The following is a 23,684-nucleotide window of genomic DNA, read 5'->3' on the forward strand; positions in this document are numbered from 1 at the left end:
CCCTGTGCAGTAATGCTCCTAGACATGGCTGGGTCCATAGCCCATGGCTGGGTGGTGCTTGGCACACTGGTCTTAAATGTTACATCTTTAATCAAACCTGAGGGCCTGCACTTGAGGGACTAAAGCTGGGCTAGGCCAGGCCAATCCAGAGCTCCTGGCAGTCAGGCAGCATGAATCAATCAACGGAATGAATCAATCAAATTGTATGCATTCCAGTTTGTTGCCATGGATACAGTTGCCGCAGACGAAGAGAATGACGAAGTAGATGCAGACCAGGATCCCAGGGAAGACTGGTCCACCATAAGCCATTATTCCATTATACATCAGGGAGTTCCAGTCCTCTCCTGTGAGGATCTGATCAAAACAAGATGAGTGGTGTTGTGAGTCATTCTTAAGCATTGATTGTCAAAATTAAAACATGCATTTATCTTCCACTGCCATAAACTGCCCCGGAATGTTTGGGAAAGGTGCAGGCCTGAAGAGAGCACCTGGAAGACGCTGATGAGGGCTTGGGGGAAGTTGTCGAAATTGCTGCGCTGCACCTCCTTGTCTGGGAAGTTGAATTTGCCTCCAAACACCTGCATGCCCAGGAGGGAGAAGATGACGATGAAGAGGAAGAGCAGGAGGAGCAGGGAGGCTATGGAGCGCACGGAGTTGAGCAGGGAGGCGACAAGGTTGCTAAGTGATGTCCAATACCTGGGACACAGAGAGTCAGAGACACAGAGAGTCAGGGACACAGAGAGTCAGAGACACAGAGTCAGGGACACAGAGTCAGGGACACAGAGTCAGAGACATCGAGTGAATCAGAGATTTAGAGGGTCAGAAAAACAGGAGGTCAGAGACATAGAGAGAGTCAGAGATTTAGAGGGTCAGAGACAGAGGGAGGAGAGTCTGGAGAGGGTATGGAGGGGTGTGGATCAGGAGTAAGATACTGCATCTGTGCTCTTGAGTGGGACAGTCTAAACTCCAACAGTAAGTTTGTGTGACATGCCCTATATTCAATGTGAGGAATGTAGAAAATAAGCTCTTTAGCACACTGGACACACAAATAATAACACAATGACAATACTGGAAAGGGAATGTCATATCAACAGTCAAGCAGGTTCCAAAGCAGCTTCAAATTTCCATGACCTCACCAACAGCACATATAAACTTACTCCTGATCTTTATCTGGCCTGGGTAAAATATGTATTATAAATATTCTGGCCTCTTTGGAAGCCAGAAAAAACATTCCTGTGGATTCCTGATAATTGTATAATCATATGAAATAACAATTTTGTTTTGAAAATAGAATATTGGTGAACATGAATGTTTCTTTTCAATTTTATGATTTTTACTGATCTGTTTCAAATAATTATTTTATCCAGATCTGGGGTTTATTTCATTCTTTTAAGAAGAGCATTTAATAATCAATTTTAGGCATGATGAGTGCAAGAAATGTTGAAATTCAGCCTTACTTAAGAGGAAAATAACTGTTAATGGGGACATTCACAAGAAGGGGTAATGGTCTAATATATTTGTGTGAGTTCTATATCATGTGAGATTTACGTACTGTATATATCACAGGTGCGAAAGATGCAAGACCCCACTTTCTTCAGTCTCAGTTATTTGTAGAAATGAAACATAAGCACAGTCTTGGCGAATGATCTGGTGGTTTTTTACGTACTTGGTGATCTTGAAGAGACGCAGCAGGCGAATACACCTGAGCACAGAGACGCCGAGGGGGGACATGATTTCGGTCGACACCAGGATGATCTCCAGGATGCCCACGGTCACCACGAAGCAGTCGAAGCGGTTGAAGATGGACATGAAGTAGGCGGGCAGGCCGAAGGCGTACATCTTCAGGAACATCTCCACCGCAAACAGGGTCAGCAGCACCTTGTTAGCATTGTCTGGGGAAGGGAACGGAACGTGAACAAATAGGGACAGTTAGCTTCCATCCATCCATTATCTGAACCCGCTTATCCTGAACAGGGTCGCAGGGGGCTGGAGCCTATCCCAGCATACATTGGGCGAAAGGCAGGAATACACCCTGTACAGGTCGCCAGTCCATCGCAGGGCATACACACCATTCACTCACACACTCATACCTATGGGCAATTTAGACTCTCCAATCAGCCTAACCTGCATGTCTTTGGACTGTGGGAGGAAACCGGAGTACCCAGAGGAAACCCACGCAGACACGGGGAGAACATGCAAACTCCGCACAGAGAGGCCCCGGCCGACGGGGATTCGAACCCAGGACCTCCTCGCTGTGAGGCGGCAGTGCTACCCACTGCACCATCCGTGCCGCCTGACAGTTAGCTTTTAAAATACAAAGCTGTATGGCACCCATTCATTAACAAAACACACAATCGAAAAGCAGCCTCCAGTCTCTCCACGGGCCTCCGCGGGACGCACCTTGCAGGATGGTGAGTGTGTCGGGCTGGTGGTGGTGCTCGGTGGCGATGGCCAGGGTGTTGAGGAACACGAGCAGCATCACCAGCCAGTAGAAGGCCTTCGACTTGACCCACGTGTGGCACTTTCTGCGGAAGAAGCGGTTCCAGTGACGTCCACGGCGACTAGAGGGGGAGAATGGGGAAACGGTCTTACTGTTGTGACCCACAAGCTCTGCTCAAACTCAGCCACTTCCAGGTCAGATGTAGTGGGGCAGCCTGTAGCGTAGTGGTTCAAGCAAATGACTGGGACAGGTAAGGTCGGGGTTCGAATCCCAGTGTAGCCACAATAGGATCTGCACAGCCGTTGGGCCCTTGAGCAAGGCCCTTAACCCTGCATTGCTCCAGGGGAGGATTGTCTCCTGCTCAGTCTAATCAACCGTATGTCGCTCTGGATAAGACCATCTGCCAAATGCCAATAATGTAATGTAATGCCACTGCCAGAGTTGGCCATTACTGTGTCACACTCACTAGAAGTAAACAAGTCGGCTCATCCCCTCCTTCTCATAGAGGCTGCCCGTCTCTGAGCCCCCGTCTTCCAGAGGAAGCAGCCCTGCCAAAGGGAAAGCAGAACTGCATTACGGGAGCGCATAGTATCAATAACCTGAACAGAAACATACAGTAAAATACATAGTTCTGATGATTTTAGCTTGAGTTCTAATATCTCCAAAATAATGAGTATATTATACTCCCAAGGAAGAAAAACATGGTACGAATGCGATATGGGTAAAACTCACCTTGGCCCTCCTGGTCGTTGTCCATGACCTCGGCATGGGTGATCCAGTCCATGTAGCCCTTCAGGTCCTCATCCAACTGCTGCCGCTCACGCAGTTTCTGAAACTCGCCTCGCGATTTGGCCTTCTCTCGCTCCTTAGTGAACTCCCTGAGAGACAGCGGGATGGTAGAGAGGTCAGTGACAATCGGGGAGGAAAGGACGAGGGAAGGGGAGAGAGGAAGGGAGAGAGGGTGAAAAATATAAATAATGGAGGATGGTTGTATTGTTTAAGAAGGGAGTCCTCAGTGCTGCTTCTGAAGCAGGTGATTTGGACCGAGGGACACGCACCCACTGAGCACACCCAGAACCAAATTGAGCACGAAGAATGACCCCAGCAGGATGAGGGTCACAAAGTAAACCCAGGGCCACTCGTTCCCGATGGCATCATTCACCTGAGAGAGAGAAAGAGAGAGAGAGAGACGTGCAGGACGATCAGTGAACCCACAATGCATCCTCACTGGAGCAAGATGCACCATTCCAGATACTGTTTCACCTTTTAGAACTTCTAAATTCCTTCAGATTACTGGCAACTTTAAAATAAATGTATATTTTCCAATATTCTGAAAAAATAATGATTTTATCAGATTGTAAATGTAATCAAATTTTTTTGTTTATGTAATGGCACGTTTTGGTGAAAATCCTCATAATCATAACTGGAATACTTCAAACACTGGACAACATACCCCTGGGAATTTTCAACAGATTTTAACACGTTCTATTTGATATCATGTCTGAAGGTTGAAAATGTTTAAAAATTGGTATTGGACCCAGGTTAGGAGCCTTCAGCCCATCTGTGGTGAAGCGCAAAGCGAGGCAGGAGTACCCAGTAGAGCACGTCGGTCCAGCTCTCCATGGTGATGCACTGGAACACGGTGAGCATGGCGAACCCGAAGTTGTCGAAGTGGGTGATGCCGTGGTTGGGTCCCGCCCAGCCCGCCCGGCAGTCCGTCCCGTTTATGGTGCAGCGGCGTCCGTTACCCGCCTGGGCGCACGGCGCGGGCTCCTCGTTCTCATTGACCGCGATGATCTCTGGGGAAACAGGCAGTCCATCAACTGTCCATTTTGTATACAGCAGCACCGTTTCACACCATCACATGCTCACCAGTTAAAAAAGACAAGCTGGTGGCATGGTGTGTGAGTGTGTGTGTGAATAGCTGAATGAGAGGCATAAATTGTACAGCGCTTTGGATAAAGGTGCTATATAAATGTAGACAAGAACTATTCAACCTCCTTTTTTAAACCTTCAATAACGGAACCAAAGTGTGACTAGTTCTCACATGACAGTCAGTGTCCACAGCAGCAATTAAAAGTGGCATTCCAAAAAACCAGAGGGCTAAAAGTGGCATTACGGTATGATCACACATGGTCCCATGTATGTGGATATCACTCAGAGCAGCTGCTGGAGGCTGGATCCTTTAATCCATCTCAACTCTGCTGGATAAGAGCTCTCTCACACACATCTCACACTGCCATTACTTAGGGGTATAATAGCTATAAATGAACACTGGTTTAATCTTTTGTTTTCCTTTCTCACTTCTTACAGCATATTTTTTTATTTTGGACATCATTGAAAGCTAACTGGGAGGATTCTATTACAGTATTTATAGCAACTGTTATAGTACTGTTATTCTACTGTTAATTCTGATCCATTCATTGACTCTTACGTTAATCACACAAAATTCCTTCACACACAATGTGACTTTTCCTCCACATCTCGATTTGCATTAATGTGTCAGAGACTTTTACAAATGTACAAATCCAAGTGTCTAGACTGCCTCTTTTGCCAATCCAGTCGCACTCAAACTGTGGGTAAAATGTCAGATCATATAGAAGACTTGCTAATAGAATAACTAAAAGCAGATATTGCCAGGAAGTCCAGGAGAAGAGAGAGTCATACTATTCATATTCACTTTCATGGATGGACATCCAGAGCAGCCATATTAAACTCTGCACCTGTTAGAGTACATGCACTATATTAATATTAGAGGTACAATAGGTAAGACTTTTGTGTTAAAACATTGTTACAAGACCATTGTAAATCCCTTCCTATCATTGAAAAAGGGTCACTGAAATGTTGACTCAGTCACACTGGGACTACAGTCCTTAAATTTGGGTTTCAAAATATACAGTTGACGGCCCGACAGTTATTATTGTACAGAATAACTGTACAGTAATTCAAGCTCATTGGTTGAAAATTGATTCTAATTACTACAGCCAATGGCGTTTCAACATCAGCGCATTTACAGAGAAGGGGGAGGGATAAACAGTGTTGTGGCTTGAAGGTCTTTGTTGCTGCTATTCCTCTCTTGACCATTAGAAGTCCAAAATTACCTATTGTACCTTTAAGCTGCACATTAGTTGTCTTGAGCTCAGCCAGTTTCAAACCACTGACCTGTGCCAGTGTAGTAGCAGGTCTTATGCATCTTGCACTTGAAGAGTTCTAGGCCCATGATGGCATAGATGGTGACCATGAAGAACACCAACAAGGCAATGTGCAGCAGTGGCAGCATGGCCCTCAGGATGGAGTTCATCACCACCTGCAGGCCTGGAGGGGAACAGCAACTGGATTTAAAGGCTGTCCATACAGAGTCACTCATCAGGACCCATGGAGTTCTCTTCTTTAAACAGCCATTCCAGAGGTCATTCTTTAATGGAATGGTGAAAGTCACTCCTAGTATGTACAAACCATGGCTAATGTTAACACATTTGTAGAACTTAACATACATACAAAATATTTAACAGGGAGAAACACAAGAGGCTGTGTTTTTATGCTTTTATCAAGCTGGGTTTGGTGCCTTAATGAATTTGTACATAACTGCAATTTTATGTAGCCAGTCATCCAGCGTGAGAGTGAATGGGTGAATGAAGGCAGGTAAACAATTATGGCAAATTATATGAGGGTGAATATATGAGTGAAAGGATGTTTGAGGGAGGAGGTGAGAAGTCAGTGGGCAGGTTTGAGGGTGAGTATGAAAGGTTGTGAGGGTGAAAGGATGAAGGTTGTGAGGGTGAAAGGATGAAGGTTTGAGGGTGAAAGGATGAAAGTTTGAGTGTGAGTATGAGAGGTTGTGACAGTGAAAGGATGAAGGTTGTGAGGGTGAAAGAATGATGGTTTGAGGGTGAGTATGAGAGGTTGTGAGGGTGAAAGGATGATGGTTTGAGGGTGAGTATGAGAGGTTGTGAGTGTGAAAGGATGAAGGTTGTGAGGGTGAAAGGATGAAGGTTTGAGGGTGAGTATGAGAGGTTGTGAGGGTGAAAGGATGAAGGTTGTGAGGGTGAGTATGAGAGGTTGTGAGGGTGAAAGGATGATGGTTTGAGGGTGAGTATGAGAGGTTGTGAGGGTGAGTATGAGAGGTTGTGAGGGTGAGTATGAGAGGTTGTGAGGGTGAGTATGAGAGGTTGTGAGGGTGAGTATGAGAGGTTGTGAGGGTGAGTATGAGAGGTTGTGAGGGTGAGTATGAGAGGTTGTGAGGGTGAGTATGAGGTTGTGAGGGTGAGTATGAGAGGTTGTGAGGGTGAAAGGATGAAGGTTTGAGGGCGAGTATGAGAGGTTGTGAGGGTGAAAGGATGAAGGTTTGAGGGTGAGTATGAGAGGTTGTGAGGGTGAGTATGAGAGGTTGTGAGGGTGAGTATGAGAGGTTGTGAGGGTGAGTATGAGAGGTTGTGAGGGTGAGTATGAGAGGTTGTGAGGGTGAGTATGAGAGGTTGTGAGGGTGAAAGGATGATGGTTTGAGGGTGACTCTGACTCACTGGGCACGCCGGAGACGAGGCGCAGCGGCCTCAGGACCCTGAACGCTCTCAGGGCCTTCATGTCGAACCCGCCTCCCTTCTCTTCCACATGGACCCCGGATATTTTATTAATGGTGTCCAGGGCAAGCGTGAAAAGCCTGAGAGAAAGGCCAAAGAAGGCCTAATAAATAAACCTGTCCCTCACCAGAGGCATGAGGCACTACAAAACCTGTGCAGACATTAGGGCTGTTTCAATTGTAACACGTGTAGAAGAAGTTTTCATTGTCATGCAGTGTGCCTCCTGTCCTACAGGTGGTGCCGGATCAGAATACCACTTCCCTTGTACTTTTACTTCTATATCTGTCTGTGAGACTTTCAGATCTGGGAGTATTACCCTCATCGTGCTACAGATGTGGTTTGCTTCCGTATAGGTAAATAAAATAGAGACCAACAGCATTAATTCTAATTGTGTTCATTGTTATACACAATGCAGAGAAAGGGAACTAATTAAAGTTCCACGACACACAGTACATCCAGGTAAAGGCTATCCAACCTGCTCACAACGGTAAAATCCAGGTAAAGGTTATCCAAACTGCGCACTGCAGTAAAATCCAGGTAAAGGTTATCCAACCTGCTTGCTACAGTAAAATCCAGGTAAAGGTTATCCAAACTGCTCACTACAGTAAAATCCAGGTAAAGGTTATCCAAACTGCTCACTACAGTAAAATCCAGGTAAAGGTTATCCAAACTGCTCTCCCATCCCCCACACAGTCCGCCTGCGATTGCCTTACCCCATGAACACGATGACAAAGTCCAGTATGTTCCAACAGTTTCGTAAGTAGGCTCCTTCGTGGAACAGAAACCCATATGAAATTATTTTGAGAAAGCACTCCAATGTGAAAATGATCAGAAAGATGTATTCCAGGCCCTCCTGTAAAAGATAAGAGGGAACAATTAGGGACCTTTTCAGGTAATATCGTACAAAAGGCTGTCTATAGTCTACTCTTTAATCATCCAAGACCCAGCAGAAAATACACTTAAGTATTTACATTTTTCCCATAACACAAGTATCTTGGATGACAAATACAGTGGGTTGCATTACTGGCATCCCTGACAGACAATGCACAAAACCTAAAAAATACAATATACAATATTTTATTGTGATAAACTCAAAATGCCAACATGTAATAAAAAATAGATTCCACCAAAATCAAGGTTTCATAATTATTGGCACCCCTGGTTTAGTACTTCATAGACCACTGGCCTACTTCTGGTAAAACAGGAAAATAGCATGGAGCCTATGTTCCAAATTTAACGTGTTTCAATATTTTCAACATTTCATATGCAATGTGGTATTATAACTGTACAAACATTTTTAACCACATACATGTTAGGTGGGAACAACACAGATGTAATACATAGAAACACAACTACATTTTATGAAAAATGGTTTAGGGGTAACATTTGAGTAAATACTCTACTATGAATTTTACAGACATATAATCCTATGAAATTTGAAATGTCTTTATGGTACATTAGCATAAATGGTATTTGTATCGTGAATAAAGCATTTAACAATAAACGTATTAGACTAATTTTATCTGGCAGCACTCACTCAATGGGGTTCCTGCTAATCAAGTCGTCTGTACTAACATCATTCATAAATGTTATCCTTGCAGTAGTATCCAGTGCATATTCCATCATTTTGACCCAATTTAAAATATCATATTGGCAAAAGATTGGATAAATCACTGAATATATGCTGGGCCCCATTTGATAGTTTTCCCATCTCTTCTTACACATAGGATATAAAAACCAAACAGACACCTTCTCTCGAGTTTCACTTCCAATTTAAAAATAGAAAAAAAGCACGCTAAAGTACACAGGCCAAGCTGACTCGTCTGTTTGCAGAGGTCGCCTAAGAAAGTGTGACAAGAGGGTAACTTCCTGAACTCCAGTCACTACATCTGAGGTATTGAGTGCAACTATTCTTCTGAACACCTCTGAAGAAAAAATGTCAGCTGCAAAGCATCACTTGCCAGGCCAGCTAGCATTGCATATTGTAATATACTTTCCAAGAGTAAACTACAGTAACAAGTAGGCGAAGTAGGACCAAAGCAATCGTTATTTTATAAAATAAAAAAAAAGCAAACCATTGCAACACGCATCCCTTGTCATAGCAATACATTCTTACCATCGGTGTGTCAACAACATTTTGAACACGTCAGGATATTTTACCATTCCTTCACAAGCCATTTGTTGATATCATGTAGCCGACCCAGCATATGTAAGTACTAATTTGCCCTTTGCTGGATAGCTACTGGTTAAAGGGGGGTTACAGTGTGAAACAGTAGGGTATAGCCTACTGGACAGCGTGTTTTGAAGTGAGTGTCTCTCTCTCTCTCTCTGTACTATCGGCCGAAAGTATGAATGTGCGGAGTGAACTAATTAATGTGTTGCCGTCCGTGGGCTATGCGTTCCACTGGCAGACGCGGAGTCTGTGATCAAAACAACACCATGTATGGCCTCTGTGCTGCCGCTGTCTGTACACACTGAAGCCGTCAAGGCTGCGCTATCGCTGCAGACGCTGACACGCCGGGGAGATGTCCTGCGCCAAACACCGTTAAGCAATCCACTGCGTACACCTGTTCGCTGGGGACGAGCCAAAATAACTACACCTACATCCTTCACGATGACAACCACAATGACGATGGCACACGGTGAAGCTATCAGGTTATATTTTCTGCCTTTAAAATCTCTCACTCCGGAAAAACCCCTCTTTGTAACTTTGTAGCATTTTTTTAAACCTTCCATCTAATCATCCCCAGATTCAATTGCCAAAAACGATGTTCACTTCCATTCCACCTCGGTGTGGTGCATTTTCTGGTGCATCACTCAGGTGGTAATGCTACACGTTGGTGGTGGTTGAGGCAGGTTTCCCCCACAGCACTGTAAAACGCTTGGAGTGTCTAGAAATCATGTATATCAATGCAATGATCCATCTATCTATCTTGTAGGGAAATATATAATCCAAGTGCTGAACAGGTGAGCTGTTTTGGCACTTGAATGCAGTGAGTGCATCTGGCCAAGGGCTGGTGCTGTAGTTGACCTACTTTGGCCCACATTTGGAGGTTCTGTGGGGGCCAGCTCTGGTTACGGGGTTGTACTCAGGAATGGCAGACTGACTCCCAGAGGGTAGGGAGAAGGATATCATCCTTAAGCAGTGAGATCAGTGCTACTACAGGGTCTGAGTGATGAGTGTGTTGAGCAGGACCTAACTAAATAAAAACTGGCTGTAGCATTCTTTTATCAGAAGTGCCAATTTATTTAGAAAGCCTATTTGGCTTACGCTAAAATTCCAAGTATTGCCTAATTGATAAGAATTTACAGTATTACAGTATTATACATATTAAATGGGGGAAGATATTGTATTGTAAAAGACGGAGTCTTTTTCCAGTTAATGGCCAATCAGCTTTGCCCAGTGTATTTGGAACAGTAGAATGTCCATGGCAGTTGTAAATGACTTGTCTAGCCTATCCTATCTTTCACAATAATACTGTGAGAAAAGCACCCGTACCTGAAAATTGGATGGACATTTGGAAAATATTCCAAAACATATTTAAATATGCAGAATCTATCAATATATTTATATGTTTAAATATATTATACACCAATTTCAATGTTTGGATTAATCTTGGACAATAATCCAGAAGAAGATAGAAGATACCTGTGCAAGTAGGTGGATATGCATGTCTAAGAATACGCTTGGATGAATATTTAAATGGAGGGAAGTTAATATATATTTTGGGTCTGTACTCATGTTTATGAATTAGTAACTGTATTCCCACAGCAGCGTCAGACCCACAGAGAGGGCTGGGGGCTCAGAGGTACTCTAAATATAACGCATTAAAACCCGAAACAGAATGGGCCCGTCTGCACGCTAGCGCCCGGCTGTCCTTTCAGCTCTAGAATATCGGGCACATTCCTCATCTGCCCTCATAAAACGACCCGTAGCCATCTCACTATGAAACGACCCATCACCATCTCACTATGAAACTACCCGTAGCCATCTCACTATGAAACGACCCGTAGCCATCTCACTATGAAACGACCCGTAGCCATCTCACTATGAAACGACCCGTAGCCATCTCACTATGAAACGACCCGTAGCCATCTCACTATGAAACGACCCGTAGCCATCTCACTATGAAACGACCCATCACCATCTCACTATGAAACTACCCATCACCATCTCACTATGAAACTACCCATAGCCATTTGACTGTCATGACGCGATGCCGTGCCTCAAATACCTACATCAGTCAAAATATTAATTAAAAAATGATACCTGTTTTACTACAATATACTGTCCCAAAGATTATTGAACAATCTAAAGGAAATATAAAGTAATTCAGTGTGCTCCTAATTTCAATCTATTCCTCAATAAACAAAAATCAGAGGTTAGCCTGTAGCTTAATGGCTATGGTACATGCCTGGGACCTGGAAGGTTGGTGGGTGGAGCTACGATAAGATCTGCACAGCTGTTGAGCTCTTGAACAAGGCCCTTAACCCTGCATTGTTGCAGGGGGGATTGTCCCCTGCTTAGTCTAATCAACTGTAAGTTAAAAAAAGCATAAGCTAGATAAGAACTAAGTTATTATTTATAATTGATGTTCAGTTGTGCTCAGATTTCTCTGCTGAAGTGGGTAATGGAATAATAATGGAGTGAGCGAGTCCTGGTACAGCAGTAGTCCAGAGCAGCAGTCTCATGTGGCAGGTTAGGAAACAGCTGACCTTTAACCACATTCTCTCAGCACCTCAGGCAACAGCACCCTCCTGTCCTCCCATAGGCTGCTGCTCGGTGAGGTCATAACTGTTCAATGAGGTCATAATCAGAAAGGGGGCTCATGGGTTTGCACAGAAGGGTCATGTGATCAGGCACAGGCGGTCAGATCCCACCGATACAGGCAGCGGCCCACACAGAAGCCTCTGAATTCCCCTGCCTCCCAGCTGTCAAACGCCCAGCTTTAATTTACAGTGAGGCACCTGTGTACACATGAGTGGGCCTCAGGAGTTATTAAGCTGAAAGCCACTGGCCACACATTGCAATAGGCCAGTGATCATCAACTCTGGCCCTTGAATCCAAATCCAGTCCTGGTTTTCTTTTCTTCTTTGTAATTAGTGCTACTGATTGGCCAGACTCCCAGGCAGAGGGAGGGTGAAGAGTGCAAGCCAACTGTGTGTTGGTTCGGCTATCTATCTCCACTCCTGTGAGCATATGTGTACAAATTCATACAAATACTCAGTAGTGGGAGTTATGGAATGTTATTTTGCCCATTCTGAATAAAATTCAGGCAATGCGATTCACATAAAGTAGACAATGAATCCTATTACCAAAATAGAACAAAAATATTTACTAGCTTGCATTGCTTTAATTATGACTCTCTGATTTGTACTAGCCTGGTCTGGCTAATTCAACTGGCTGAAAACTCCCCTAACGACAAAGCAGGGGCCCCCCACCACAACAAGTGCTTGATAAACCACCACAGTGTTACCATCACAACACAACATCAGCAATCATAATGCAATCATCTTACACGGTTCTTTACAGAAACATTACAGGAACATTGGAGGACTATCCCTCATTCAGCAAGATGAGGTGGCACATCTAAGACTGCACTATTCACTACGCTTCTCTTGGCCTCACCGCAACCGCAGATTGGCTGGGAGCTGCAACCCCACGGCGATGCCCGGTGATAATCGTGTGCTGAATAACAGGTATCTGTACAATTTGCAGGGTCATGACTCCTGTGAGCAGGAGATGGAGCCCAGGCGATCCTCTTTAGGAAGCCCTGCTGAGAGGTCCCGTGCCTGGGCTTGTGTTTGGGCCCTTGGGGTCAGGGGTGGATGGAGGCTGGAGGGCACTCACCAGGCTGGAGTTTGTGTTGTTGGTGTCTTCCTCTGGCATGGGCAGGAACACGGCCAGGGCCACGCAGTTGGCGAAGATGGTCAAGAGAATGATGATCTCAAAGGGTCTGGAAGTGAACGCTGAGGAAAAGGCTCGGGACAGAACCAGGAAAACTGCACACAGCACAGTACAGCCCACTTCAGCACAGTACAGCCCACTTCAGACTGCACACTCCCCAGAGGCTCGTTTACAACCTTTTTCAAGATGGAGGGGGGTTAACCCAGTGGTGAAGTATTTCAGTATGATATAAAAGATCTTCAATAAAAATGACACGTGATATGTTGGATCAGTGTCCAGATAAACCAGTAGCTGGTTGACCAGTTCAGACCAGTTCCCAGCTTGACATGGTTTGACCAGCTGAATCTATGTGTTGAAACTGCCGGTAGCTGGTTGACTGGCTACCAGCTCAGACAAGCTACCAGCACTAGCTGGTTGACCAGCTCATACCCAGCTAGACCAGCTTATAACCAGTTTGACCAGCTCAATTTTCAAGATGGTGTAGCTGGACATTACAGCTGGGATTTTTACACTTTTTTGAGTGTATAAAGCATATCCACTCACTTTATTAGGAACACCTGTACACCTACTTATTCATGTGATTATCTAATCAGCCAATCATGTGGCAGCAGTGCAATGCATACAATCATGTAGATACGGGTGAGGAACTTCAGTTAATGTTCACATCAACCATGGGGAAACAATGTGATCTAAGTGAATATGACCATGGAATGATTGTTGGTGGCAGGGTGGTTTGAGTTTCTCAGAAACTGCTGATCTCCTGGGATCTACAGTCTCTATAGTTTGCAGAGAATGGTGCGGGGGGAAAATAAATCCAGTGAGCAGCAGTTCTGTGGTCAAAAAAGCCTTGTTAATGAGAGAGGTCTGAGGAGAATGACCAGACTGGTCAAAGCTGACTCAAATAACCACACATTACAACAGTGGTATGTGGAAGAGCATGTCTGAACACACAATGTGTCAAACCTCTGGATAGTGGATAGGATACAGCAGCAGAAGTCAAGCATAAGTCTAAAATATGTCTAATAAATACCTAATAAAGTGCTTACTGAGTGTATACATTGTCTGTTAAGTCTGTCTGAGAACAAGACAGGAGAGCATTAGCTTTTTAAACCAGAGTTTTTGCAGCAATGCTCTCAGTGTTAGCATGAAAAGAGACTGAGGAGTTTAGATTGTAGCCTGTAACTTCATACCGAACACAGATCGTCAATCTGCCTTTCACTGGCGTACTGTATCTGTTACCCTGTCTGCTGTACTAATTCCTGCCACCAGGAGGCGTTACGGCAGAATTCCCCTGCCAGGTCAGCTTGGTGTCTGATTATAGGTGCTGACGTGAGCAGACAGCTGCTGCACCCCAGAATATAATCAAAGTATTTAAAATGCTTATTGAAAAGAAACAGGCCCAAACTTCAAACAGCGCCCATTACTTTAAGAGCCAATTCCTTCGGTGGAACTTTCTTGACTTATCTGACAGAATTAAACCTTTAAGCAATCAGCCCTTTCATCCATTTCTGTTAGATTCCTCATGTTTGAGTTTATGGAGCACATGTGACAGAGGAATTGCATTCTTTTTGTCTTCAAGGAACTGTGTTTTAATATGTGTATTGTGTATTTTATATAATGTGATACACACACACACACACACTCACACACGCACAGACACACATACACACACACACACACACACACACACAACAGTGTAAAATACTGCAGCAAGAGGACATTTGTCTTCTGGGGACACAGGCACAAATGATCATGTATGGCACACATTACCATCATTTCCCTATTTGACATCCATGTCTGAACAATACAAAATGCACTGGCAGAGATGAGTTCATCATAAATAAAAGAAACCAACTCTTCGTTATCCCAGTAACTGCCACTTCTCTGAGTCAAGCACACTCTACAAGGAGACAGTTTTGAGAGAAAGCCTGGAGAGAAATCTGATACAGAACGAGGGGGGAAACCGACGGTGGAGAAAACATCGCTCAAGAGCTTGTCTACTGCGCAGCGATATTTCTGGGCCTACCGCTCCATAACTGAAAGGTAACACAGGCAAGCCAGCCACTTATCACTAAATTAAGAGGCTCCATTAATCGTTTTTAACTGGCGGCTTGAAATAGCGCGGCGTTAGCCCGCAGATAAGCAGCCAGACAGCGAAAAGTCCGCGGCTAAATCTCTGGAATGGACATCAGCGAACGTGGTGCATAACAAAAGCCTTAACACATCCATCCTTTCCCCTGACACAACTTTTCCAGATTGTAAACATGACTGGGCTGGAATATGAAGCAGAACAGGTGGTCCTCCGGCCATTTATAGTGCTGAGTCTGGGCTCGGCTTCCTCCAGCCGATACTCAGCGTGCTGCGTGGGCACCCTGCACGTATACCGCGTGTATGTGTAAATCCAGCATCCCAATATCGATAATCATACATTCACGGGCCTATCTGTTGCATGGTCTTTCCACCGAAATGCTCCAGTCGGCATTCGACAGCTCGTCTTCAGGACGTGTAAAACTTAAAATCCACAAAATTGGAAAACTGGCCCTCAGAGGAAAATACATTTGAAGTGTGTGACTCTGTGGACGCCACAGAGAAGTTGTGTTTTCAGGATCGAAACGGCCTGTCATGTGTTGTTTTGATTTCGCAAAGAATTGCGGTTTACTGTACCTCGCTATGCTGCAGAGCATAGACGTTCTTTCAAGACATTACCGCCGTCGATATCATTTCAGCGAGATTATGTATTGAGTGGTGAATTCCTGCGTGTGTCCGTGTGTGAGTGTGTTTGTGTTCAGAGGTACGTGTGTGTGTGTGAGTGTGTTTGTGTTCAGTGGTACGTGTGTGAGTGTGTTTGTGTTCAGCGGTACGTGTGTGTGTGTTAGTGTGTTTGTGTTCAGCGGTACGTGTGTGTTTGTGTGTTTGTGTTCAGCGGTACGTGTGTGTGTGTGAGTGTGTTTGTGTTCAGCGGTACGTGTGTGTGTGAGTGTGTTTGTGTTCAGCGGTACGTGTGTGTGTGAGTGTGTTTGTGTTCAGCGGTACGTGTGTGTGTGTGAGTGTGTTTGTGTTCAGCGGTAAGTGTGTGTGTGAGTGTGTTTGTGTTCAGCGGTGCGTGTGTGTGAGTGTGTTTGTGTTCAGCGGTATGTGTGTGTGTGTGAGTGTGTTTGTGTTCAGCGGTACGTGTGTGTGTGAGTGTGTTTGTGTTCAGCGGTATGTGTGTGTGAGTGTGTTTGTTGGAGCCGTTAAGGATACTTCCACTCCACGATGTTGATGCAGGCCTTGCGGAAGGGGTTCTTCAGCGTGAGGAAGAAGAGGGAGCGGGCGGGGCGGGGGTTGCCCCCGGTGGCCTGCATCTTCTTCAGCTTCTCCCTCTGCTTCCTCTTCAGCTCCTCCTCGTCCATGATGAAGGAGGTCATCGGGGCATCGCCTCGGTCCTCCATCTTGGCCTGTCCTGTTCTCCTCACGAAACGCGGCCCCCTTCCCCCGGATAGACGCTGTCCCCCTGCTCCAAAATGCCGCTCCCTCTCGCTGTATTCCAACCGGGGTCCGTATGCGCCCCTGCTCGCACTCCCTCTGTTTCTGACACGTCCGACAAACTCAATACATGCTCTCTCTCCACTGCTGCCCCCTTCCTCTCTCTCTCTCTCTCCCTCTCGCTGTCTGTTCCCTCTCCCTGTCCCTCCCTCTCTCCCCCTCTCTCTCCCTGTCTCTATTGCCCTCTCTCTATCTCCCTCTCTCTCTATCCCTGTCCCTCCCTCTCTCTCTCTCTCTCTCTCTCTCTCTCTCTCTCTCTCTCTCTCTCTCTCTCTCTGGGAGAAAGTAGCACTCAGCAGAGACAGTATGGGAGTAGGGTGATCAGAAGCAGCAGTTGGCTGGTTGGGGGTTAAATATAGCCAGTGGAGCAGGCCATGCTTGGGGATGAGGGGGTGGGGGGATGAGGGGGTGGGGGGTCAGGGGGTGGGGGATGAGGGGGGGGGGGGGGGTCAGGGGTCCTGAGGCAGCAGTAAGAGGAGTAGGAACAGAGGGGAGGGCATGCAGCTGTCACCCCCCACCAAGCCTGTGACCTGCAGCCCCACTGCGCAGCTAGCCCAGGAGAGCCCCACTGCGCAGCTAGCACTCCGCAGCTAGCCCAGGAGAGCCCCACTGCGCAGCTAGCACTCCGCAGCTAGCCCAGGAGAGCCCCACTGCGCAGATAGCACTCCGCAGCTAGCCCAGGAGAGCCCCACTGCACAGCTAGCACTCCGCAGCTAGCCCAGGAGAGCCCCACTGCGCAGCTAGCACTCCACAGCTAGCCCAGGAGAGCCCCACTGCACAGCTAGCACTCCGCAGCTAGCCCAGGAGAGCCCCACTGCGCAGATAGCACTCCGCAGCTAGCCCAGGAGAGCCCCACTGCACAGCTAGCACTCCGCAGCTAGCCCAGGAGAGCCCCACTGCGCAGCTAGCACTCCACAGCTAGCCCAGGAGAGCCCCACTGCACAGCTAGCACTCCGCAGCTAGCCCAGGAGAGCCCCACTGCGCAGCTAGCCCAGGACAGCCCCACTGCACAGCCAAGCCTCTCTAACCAGCACTGAGACTCAGAGTAGGTAGTTCCGTTGCATTTATGTGACACTGCGCAGACACTGGCCAATGTTTACTGTTTTTATATAACCGCTCAACCCCTCTAAACTCCCCCTCCTTTCCCCACTGACACGCATCGGGCCCCCCTCTGTTCTGGCATGCCCCCTCACCCCCACGCTCCCTGGCTACACCACCACAGCACGGATCACACCAACACAACGTCACCTCTCCGTGGGCCTGATCTCAGACCGGCCTCTCTGATCAGATGTCACTCACAGCAGATCAATCATGCTTCACAGCAGCAGAGCACTCTGTGATCACAGCTCCCAGCAAACAGCTCCACATTACTGGGCTTCTTCACCGGTGATGTGCAGAACTGCCCCCCTTTCAGGGGCAGGCCAGAGATAATGAGACGGATTTCGTCTTTGACGGAGCCCTTAAAATTAGACACAAATTAGGGGAGCCGGCGGGGCCGTGGGCGATCGGTGGTATTCGCTCTTGGCTGTATTTATAGTAGAACAGGCGGTTGTGTGGGACAGGGCAGGGGGGAGACAGAAGGAGAGAGGTGAGGTGCTTTCTGTTGCCAGAGAAACCAACTGGAGTGGCCATCACAACACCCTGAATTTTAACACTTACAGAGATTTTTGACCAGTCAGTCAGAAGAAAAACAACACCACCCCGCTTTTAAATAGGTATTTATTTTTTATTTTAACAAAATTGTCTTTTTATGAATGGCTATCTGACTCATGAACAATGATATATTCATTCAGTGACAATTTTATCAGGGAGACCGGTACACCAGTTTGTTATTAAAAATATTTTATCAGCCAATCATGTGGCTGCAACTAAATGCATGCATATGTGGTCAAGAGGTTCTGCTGTTTTCAGACCAAATGTTAGAATGCGGAAGAAATGTGATGTAAGTGACTTTAACCGTGGAATGATTGTTGGTGCCAGACAGGGTGGTTTCACTATCTCCTAGGATTTTGTCTCCAGAGTTTACAGAGAATGGTGCCAAAAGCAAAAAACATCCAGTGAGCAGCCGTTCTGGGGGCAGAAATGCCTGGTTAATGAGAGATGTCAGAGGATGGCCAGACTATTCAAAGCTGACAGGAAGGTGACAAACGTCGATGAGACAGCATCTGGTTAGGGGCTTTCCCAGAACACCTGCTCCGTAATAACACACACACAGACTGGACTCAGTCAAGCTGAGTTATACAAGGAGGAGGATGGAAGGCCCTTAACTCAGTTATCAAAAGGTGTTATACACTCAGGAAAAACTGGTATGAAAAAATCCCTAAAAAGGTACACTTGTCCCTGGAGTGGTACCCTATATGTACTTAAAAGTGTACCCCTAGCTATGGGTTTAATGATGAATTTTTAGCTTTTATGCTTGTAAAAGAAACCCATTAGTACCCAAAGAACATTATTGCCATTCAGGGCACATTTGGGGAATTTGTTCCTAAAGAACAAATGCAATGTGGGGTTAAGGGCCCAACAGCTGTGGATACACCAGGGCTTGAACCACCGACCTTTCGGGGTCCAGGGTACCTTAGCCGCAAGCCTACAGGCTAGCCCAGGCTACCTCGGGCTGTGTGGCATCATGGGAAGGGTGGGGTAGGACGAAGGAGGGTGCAGCCGTGTTCTAGGCTGCTGTCTGTTCAGCACCTCAGTTCCCACGACACAGACAATGTGGCAGCTGTGGCTCAATGCTGTCATCACTGCTGTCACCAGCAGCCTAACTGATGGGCTCTATAATAGGCCGAGCTTTTTTCGGGCCTGAGGGTTTATTTGCAATGTGGCTGTCGTGTGAGCTTGGTTTACAGCCCAGTGGACCTTGGTTTTCCATCGTGATGACGGCGCTTTTTTTTGGTCGTTCGCAAAAATCCTTATTTTGTGAACCTGAGAACTGAATATAAGGCCTTAGCATAGGTTATTATTATTCGTCTTTTTATCCAACTCAATGCATATAGGTACATAATTCATGACCTATGAGATAAAGGAGAGTTAATAAAGGAGTTAATATTTTTAATTGAGAAGGATCACTGAGGTGTCATGCTTTTAGATGTTTCTATTGGACAACCAGGGAATATTGCCTTCCTGACTGATTAAGGAAGGTCAATACTGGGAGTCAAGGGCAGCGAAGAGCCATGGTTTCAGGGAGCGGCTGCCAGGTGTTCAGAAAGTGAGACAGCCAGCTGGTGAGAGAACACTGAACACAGGGGTCTGCTTGCACTGGACAGAGTAATCCTTGTCTAAAGGTTGGGAAGGGCAGTACTATTCACAGCTTAGTATGCCAGGGCAAGACAGAAGCCAGTAAAGGATTGATAAGGGATTCAAAAGTGGGAAGGCACTTGTCACTTTAGGTTGAAGACAAGACAGGTAGCAGCATTCTCCACCAGTTGCCATTGTCTGATGGCACTAACTCAGACTGCTCAGTAAGAATTTAATTAATTCAGTTCACTGACCATTGTGCTATGCTACTTCTCACAAAGTAACACATTTAAATATTAAGTGTTTGGCAGAGCGACTTGGATGTTTTATGATTTGTTTAATTCTTCGGAAATTAAACGGCTGGAAAGTAGTTCTGTTTACAGAACTTGCTCAAGGATGCCATAGCAATGCCTTGTCTTGGAGTTGAACCATGACCTCATAGTTTTCTCACTGTTATGTTACACGGCCAAATTACAATATGAAATGTGGAAGAAACTGGGACACATAACTGTTCCAGTTCCAGGACCGGAATATCGTCTTTGAAGCCCCCACACCAAGTTCCGAAAAGGTTTCTCAAAAAAAATCAATAAATCCCTTCCGATCATCGAAAAATGCTCACTGACACACTGATTCACCTGTGTTTATAGTCTTTAAATTTGGGTTTCAATATATACAGTTGACGGACCGACAATGATTCAAGCTCATTGGTTGAAAATTGGTTCCAATTGCCACAGCCAATCGCAATTCAACATCAGCACGTTCACAGAGAACAGGGAGGGAGGCCTGTAGCGTAGTGGTTAAGGTACATGACTGGGACACGCAAGGTCGGTGGTTCGATCCCTGGTGAAGCCAAAATAAGATCTGCACAGCCGTTGGGCCCTTGAGCAAGGCCCTTAACCCTGCATTCCTCCAGGGGAGGATTGTCTCCTGCTTAGTCTAATCAACTGTTGCTCTGGATAAGAGCGTCTGCCAAATGCCATTAATGTAATGTAATGTAATGTAATGTAATGTAATGGAGGGATAAACAGTGTTGTGGTTTGAGGGTGTTTGTTGCTGCAGTGGAGGAAACCTGTATTCTGCTTGTTTTCATTAGTCTGTTTTTGTCTTGGCTGCATAGTGTGCCTTCCCTGAAATATACAGAGGTCCCGAGCATAAGCCTTCAGTAAACACAGGCCTTCAGTAAGCACAGGCCTTCAGTAAGCACAGGGCTTCAGTAAGCACAGGCCTTCAGTAAACACAGGCCTTCAGTAAACACAGGCCTTCAGTAAGCACAGGCCTTCAGTAAACACAGGCCATCAGTAAACACAGGCCTTCAGTAAGCACAGGGCTTCAGTAAGCACAGGCCTTCAGTAAGCACAGAGCTTCAGTAAACACAGGTCTTCAGTAAACACAGGCCTTCAGTAAACACAGGCCTTCAGTAAACACAGGCCTTCAGTAAGCACAGGCCTTCAGTAAACACAGGCCTTCAGTAAACACAGGCCTTCAGTAAGCACAGGCCTTCAGTAAACACAGGCCATCAGTAAACACAGGCCTTCAGTAAGCACAGGGCTTCAGTAAGCACAGGCCTTCAGTAAGCACAGAGCTTCAGTAAACACAGGTCATCAGTAAACACAGGCCTTCAGTAAGCACAGGAGTTCAGTAAACACAGGCCTTCAGTAAACACAGGCCTTCAGTAAGCACTTTTTAGTGGGTTCTGTAGAGATCTCTGGGACATAGGGGAGGTCTGTGAGCGGCACAGGGCCGTTTTCGCCCTTATACCTGCTGATGTTTTCCACAGCCCCACCTCTCCACTGGTCGCACTGCTGAGCTCAAACGGGAACCCTGTGTTTTTTTGGTATAAGATTTTTAGAGCCTTTGCTCAAAGCTGTCTGAGTCGGAGATGTAGTCCCTGAACTCCCCAGCGCCATGAGCGCAGCTCTAAAAATGCAGTGTGAGTAACCAATTAGCCGACCAACCAGCTGCTGAGAGACACTCACTCCCGTGGAGGGAATCCAAAGCCATGCTAACGGCGACTAAAAATAAGTATGATACGACCAATGCGCAAAATATCTGAACCCACAAAAACTGTGAATGCGTTTGGTCTCATGAAAGTCTTACTTTGACAACCACAGAATGTATACTCGAGAATCCTCTCGCATTGAGATTGAGTTTAAGATGATGAGGTGATGACTAACATGCAACATCCCTCAGTCATATCTCTCTTATTTCTGAGCACATCTGCTGCGTATTGCCTCACAGCAAGAAGGCTGGCCCCACACAATGTATCCTGGCATAGGCTCCATTCCCCTGCAAACCTGACCAGTAAGTGGTAGAGAAAATGGACAGATGGATTGATGTATGGATGGAATTTCACCTAAAATCTCAAGGGTTTGACAAAGCGATGAAAATTGGTGTCTGTCAATAGCTCCATCCTGATCACAATCCCAAATAACCCCACCCTTCCCATGATCCACCCATAGGATAGTGCCATAAGAGCTCAACCATTTTTATTAACTAAAAATCATTTTTTGTACACCTGAAACTTCCTAGGCTGACAAAGCATGTATGTTTTTTGTATACATGACCGAGTGTTTGACCCCCATAATTGCTGCTTGCAGGTGTATTTTTGTATTTTTGTATTTGGAGCAGTAAAATGCAGTTCACAAACTGTAAATATTTTACTGGACATATTAGTCATGTTAGCTGACCAGCATAATGAGTTAACATACTGTAACTTATTTATGGTTGCTGTGTCAACATAGGAAGCTTGTCACCAGAGGCTAGAAAACGAATGGATCCAAATAACCTGAGCCAACTTAAAAAGTACTTTGTAATCCGTTACAATTTTGTAGTTGGAGGAGGCTTACATTTTTAATTGAAATAGTTCCTAAAATAATTTGGCACTCTTGAGGGGTTAAGAAGCTAAAACTCTTCAGACAGCTGGTGATTCTATCGATCTTGTGATTCTACCTGAAATATTTGTTTCCTCAGATATTTGTCCAAACTATTATTTCGTCAATTGAAAAAGGATACGCTATGAAATACGCAAAGAACTATACGGAACTACAAGAAGATGTAAGCCTGAGCATGCCTGGTATTTTCCCTTATCAATTTGAAATAAAACTTAAAACGTTTTGGCTGTAAAGACAGTAGTTTATTGTTTGCTAAGCAGGAATGTCACATCTTTAAATCTTAACACATTTTAACAGTGCTTATAACTTACAGAAACTCCCAGATGCATTTTATCAGATGCACAATTATAAAATGATTTAATTCAAACCAACTAGCCTACAAAGGTTTAATGCAATATAATAATCAACATATGTGTACGCATGCGAGTACTGTAAATAAAAGGTTGCGAAAGCTGAACCCACATAAGAACAGCATTCTCAATAAATTATTCAAAAAAACAACTTATAAATAAATCGCAGAACCTTTAAAAAAAAAAAAAGAAGAAGTTCAAACAGTGATCTGACTCTCTTTTGAGGTATAAATTAAATCCGCGGAGTCGCATAACGAAAATAAACGGGTTGAGTTTGGAGCGCTCGGAATCCCAGCTATCATTAGAAACGGAGGGCATCGCAGCTGCGCGAGGCGCGGGCGCGAGGAGACACTTCGCGGCGAAAGGCAGCCAGCTGGGCACAGGACTCCGCCGTCACCATCGAAGACCACAGGCGTTCAGCACAGAACGGAGCATCATAAACCACACAACCGCGATCTACCATTTTAACGTCATTTTACCATTGACATTAAAGATAGTACAGTTGCCAGCTCTGTGCAAATATTTAATAATTTCTTACTTTTTACCCTTAAAGTCACTGCAGTGACGTTTTTAAAAAGTGCTTCACATTCTATGACATTTACAGGCAAGCTTTTGCTTTATATTAGTTATTTTACAGATTATACTGGCTGCAGTGCCATTGCTTACATTTGAAAGCACTGATCACTTTTAGCCAGGCTATGCGGTGACATGATGTCCGTGACACCACTTCCTTCAAAACAAACTCTGATAGGGCGG

General features: G+C 45.5%; 2 protein-coding genes across 3 annotated transcripts in view; both read right to left on the reverse strand.

The window, feature by feature from the left end:
• Positions 1-16,551, reverse strand: part of LOC133138363 (dihydropyridine-sensitive L-type skeletal muscle calcium channel subunit alpha-1-like) — a 41,141-nt gene extending 24,590 nt beyond the window's left edge. The window contains exons 1-13 of the mRNA XM_061257018.1: positions 16,169-16,551; positions 12,869-12,974; positions 7,731-7,870; positions 6,961-7,097; positions 5,603-5,755; positions 4,034-4,239; positions 3,499-3,602; positions 3,173-3,318; positions 2,907-2,988; positions 2,401-2,561; positions 1,667-1,892; positions 489-696; positions 234-354 (exon numbers count right to left, since the gene is read on the reverse strand). Of these exons, the coding sequence (XP_061113002.1) occupies positions 234-354; positions 489-696; positions 1,667-1,892; positions 2,401-2,561; positions 2,907-2,988; positions 3,173-3,318; positions 3,499-3,602; positions 4,034-4,239; positions 5,603-5,755; positions 6,961-7,097; positions 7,731-7,870; positions 12,869-12,974; positions 16,169-16,356 (1,978 nt within the window). The 5' untranslated portion in view covers positions 16,357-16,551. The remainder of the gene's footprint in view (positions 1-233; positions 355-488; positions 697-1,666; positions 1,893-2,400; positions 2,562-2,906; positions 2,989-3,172; positions 3,319-3,498; positions 3,603-4,033; positions 4,240-5,602; positions 5,756-6,960; positions 7,098-7,730; positions 7,871-12,868; positions 12,975-16,168) is intronic.
• A 6,247-nt stretch (positions 16,552-22,798) lies between these two features.
• tmem9 (transmembrane protein 9) overlaps positions 22,799-23,684 on the reverse strand; it is an 8,702-nt gene continuing 7,816 nt past the window's right edge. For both annotated transcript variants that reach the window (XM_061257345.1, XM_061257344.1), the window contains exon 6: positions 22,799-23,684. This exon is cut by the window's right edge and continues 1,599 nt beyond it. The gene's annotated coding sequence lies outside the window, so the exon portion shown is untranslated.

This window comes from Conger conger, chromosome 10 (assembly GCF_963514075.1).
Source record: "Conger conger chromosome 10, fConCon1.1, whole genome shotgun sequence".
Classification (NCBI taxonomy): Eukaryota; Metazoa; Chordata; class Actinopteri; order Anguilliformes; family Congridae; genus Conger; species Conger conger.